General features: G+C 52.6%; 1 protein-coding gene across 1 annotated transcript; it reads left to right on the forward strand.

Annotated features, from left to right (window-relative positions):
* Positions 1-1,042: 1,042 nt before the first annotated feature.
* LOC123147990 (uncharacterized) lies at positions 1,043-1,722 on the forward strand. The gene is made up of 3 exons (XM_044567327.1): positions 1,043-1,221; positions 1,369-1,542; positions 1,627-1,722. Exons 1-3 carry the CDS (start codon positions 1,099-1,101, stop codon positions 1,651-1,653), a joined length of 324 nt encoding a protein of 107 aa, XP_044423262.1. The 5' UTR covers positions 1,043-1,098; the 3' UTR covers positions 1,654-1,722.
* The last annotated feature ends 1,542 nt before the right edge of the window (positions 1,723-3,264 follow it).

Genomic DNA, 3,264 nt, shown 5'->3' on the forward strand with positions numbered 1-3,264 from the left:
TATGCCTTTTTATGCATTTTTATTAATGTGTTTATTATCATGCCTTTTCCTTCATTTCATTAATTTACTAATTGCTTTTTCTCTTTTCAATGCAGGTTCGTGGAACATGGGCAAGGGGAAGGCCAACGGCGTGGGTTTCCTACGCAAGGTCGTCGGCCTGCCTAGTCGGAGTGGTCGAGCACGTAATCCTCCCCCTCGGCTACTTGACGATGACGCCTCACAGGGAGGTCGAGGGAGATGTGACCCTAGAGGAGGAGGGGGCGGGGGGAGAGCCTCTAGAGGATGAGGTGCTGGGGGGAGAGCCACTACAGGGGGTAGCGGCCAGAAAGAGCGCACCCTCACCGACTTAGGGGTGTTGTCTTCGAGGCCCTCCTCTAGTGAGGTACACTCTAGGGAGGGGGAGGAGGAGGAGGAGGAGGTGGTGGAGGAGGAGGCAGGCGAGGAGGAGGAGGAGGTGGAGGTTGGGGAGGAGGTTGGGGAGGGGGAGGCAGGTGAGGAGGAGGGTGGTGGCGGGGATGATGGTGCTGACGGGAAGGGGGTTGACAACAAGGGGTGGCTGCATGGCAACGCAAAGCTACCAAAGCAGGTTCCTGCTACTGAGGAGCGGAAGTGGCTCATTGAGCCCACGGGAAAAGAGTAAGTGGTTCATTATTTTGCTTGTCACATGCTTATTCCGGTTGTTATTTATTTTGCTTGTCACATGCTAATAGTTCATTCTTTTGCAGCAACTGGATATATTCTAAAGGGGTCCGTATTCCCAACGGCCTCATCACCGTCTTGCTGAAGTTATATTGGCCGGGGTTGTACTGTCCGAATCCAGTCAGGCAGCCGGACCGTCGGGTTTGGCCACGAGCTAGGACCACTGGGAAGCGGCCCGCCACGCGGACCATGAGACCCATGCCAAGGCCGTGATCACTACTTTCTGGGTGAGTTCTCTTCAGAAGCACAAGTCCATTCTAGTTTCATGAATGATTTAACTCATGGCTTCTTCCATTCTTGTTTCATGCATGATTGTAGAAATTCTATCGAGTTCTTTCGGAGCACAGGGCTAGAGCGGACCAGATCGTGCTGCGCCAATGCAAGAAGAAGGCCCGCCAGATGCAGTACGAGGTGCGCTATGTGGCCATCTCCACATACTACCACGACGTTCTTGTTGTGAAGATGACCAAGGAAGAAGCGCGGAGGATGGGCATTACCTTGGAGAGGCCCGAGTTCTTGGCGGTAAGTATAAAAGATTTTTCATTATGCTTTCATATATTATGCTTTCATTATGCTTTCATTACGCTGTGGTACATTATGCTTTATGCTTTATGCTTCCATAACACCAATTTTAACACACCTACATGCCATTATGCTTTTATTATGTAGGTGTGTCCAAATTGGTGTTATGGAAAAGACGAGTCCTGGGCGGCATTGGTGGATCTTTGGTGTGATGAGGATGGAGCTTGGGCGGCTATGAGAACCAAAAATAAGGCTAACCGAGGGACGGAGGGAGTACATGCTCAGGGAAACCGAAACCACTATCTCCACAAGGCAGTTAATGTATGACTAACCCCATTAAACATTCTTCTTCTTCTATTTACCATCACTTTCTTATGTATGACTAACCTCTGTTTGGTGGTGCAGGAGGAGAAACTGAAGCGGCCGCTCTAACACATGCAGGCGTGGGAGATCGCCCATACGCGGAAGGACCCCAAGCCTGGCGAGCCCAAGTACTACGGCAAGAAGACCGCAGGGAGGAAGAAGGCCTACTCCGAAGCGCATCTGAAGTTACATCCTGACACACCTGACCCCATTGCGGCGCCTCTGGACGACATGGCGGTGGTGAGGATGGGGCCCAAGGAGCACGGTCGGGAGGCGGTTCTCGATGCTATGATCACTCCTAGTATCTCCTACACACAGCTTCGTCGGATCGACCCGAGCCTGAGCTAGCGCACGAGCCAGCCAGTGACCAGTGCACAATCCCTCTTTCAGGAGCAACAATCTGTAAGTATTTTTCCTCTTATATTCATTGCTCACTTTATTTTCCGCATTTAGTAGTTTTATGAGTTCCATCATGTCATACCGTAGGCCTACGTGGAGTACGCACGCCAGGAGACCATGGCGTGGCATCAGAGGCTTTATGAACACCAAGTGCAGAGGGATAGCCAGATGCAGCAGGCTTTTTGAGGAAATGGCGGCCGGCAGGTGTCCTCAGTTCCCTCCAGCACAATGCCCTCCAGCACAACCAGTGCTGCTGAGCTTTGAGGAGTTTGTGGCACAGAACGCTGGCCCCTCGCCGGTTAGTTCATCCCCAATCTATTCACCCAAAGCATGCCATGCCTTTCAACACAGTCATATATCCCGTTAATATGTCTTTTCAACATCCAGGGAACAGGTGGATCTACCGTTGGCGGTGGTCTTCGCAGCACTCCGGAGACACGGAGCCCGACCACTCCGATCCACGGAGGCGGAGGCGGAGGTGGAGGCGGTCTTGGCGGTAGCGCTGCCGTTAGCAGTGACGACCTGGGCTTCGGCGCTCTTGGCGATGATGACCTCCGCGATGCTCGACGTCCTGGCGCTTAAGCCTTGTGTGTGGTGATGATGCTTGAGATGACTTGTGTGTGGTGATGATCATTTAGATGACTTGTGTGCTTTTCTATATGCTTATGCTTATGTTGGTTGTGATGATGATCATTTAGAGACTTGTGTGTGATCATGCTTATGCTTACGTTCGTTGATATGTGCTGATATGTGCTGCTGATATGTGCTGTTATTTGAATTGAACTGATTTGAAAACAAACAGAAAAAAGAAAAAAAATCAGCATAGGGCTGGCGTGAGCTCCCAGTAGCTGACACGTGGCACCTATGCCGACGGCGTAGCCATCGGCTTAGTTTAAAAACTGTGCCGACGGCCAGGCCGTCAGCATAGGCGCCCACGTGTCAGCTACTGGGAGCACTGTATGAAGGAATATGCCGACAGCCTGGCCGTCGGCTTAGTTTCAAACTATGCCGATGGCCCAGCCGTCGGGATATCCCTGGTCCACGCGCAGCGACTGGTCGCCACGTGGCACACCTATGCCGACGGTCTAGCCGTCGGCATAGTTTCTGACTAAGCCAACGGCTAGGCCGTCGGCATAGGGGTGCCACGCGACGACCAGTCGTTGGGCAAACTTGACGGCGGCCGCCGTTAGGCGTGATTGTTGCCGACGGCAAGGGCCGTCGGCATAGATGTACGGCCCCCATCGGGAAAGCATCTATGCCGACGGCTTTTCTATGCCGACG

This window comes from Triticum aestivum, chromosome 7A (assembly GCF_018294505.1).
Source record: "Triticum aestivum cultivar Chinese Spring chromosome 7A, IWGSC CS RefSeq v2.1, whole genome shotgun sequence".
Classification (NCBI taxonomy): Eukaryota; Viridiplantae; Streptophyta; class Magnoliopsida; order Poales; family Poaceae; genus Triticum; species Triticum aestivum.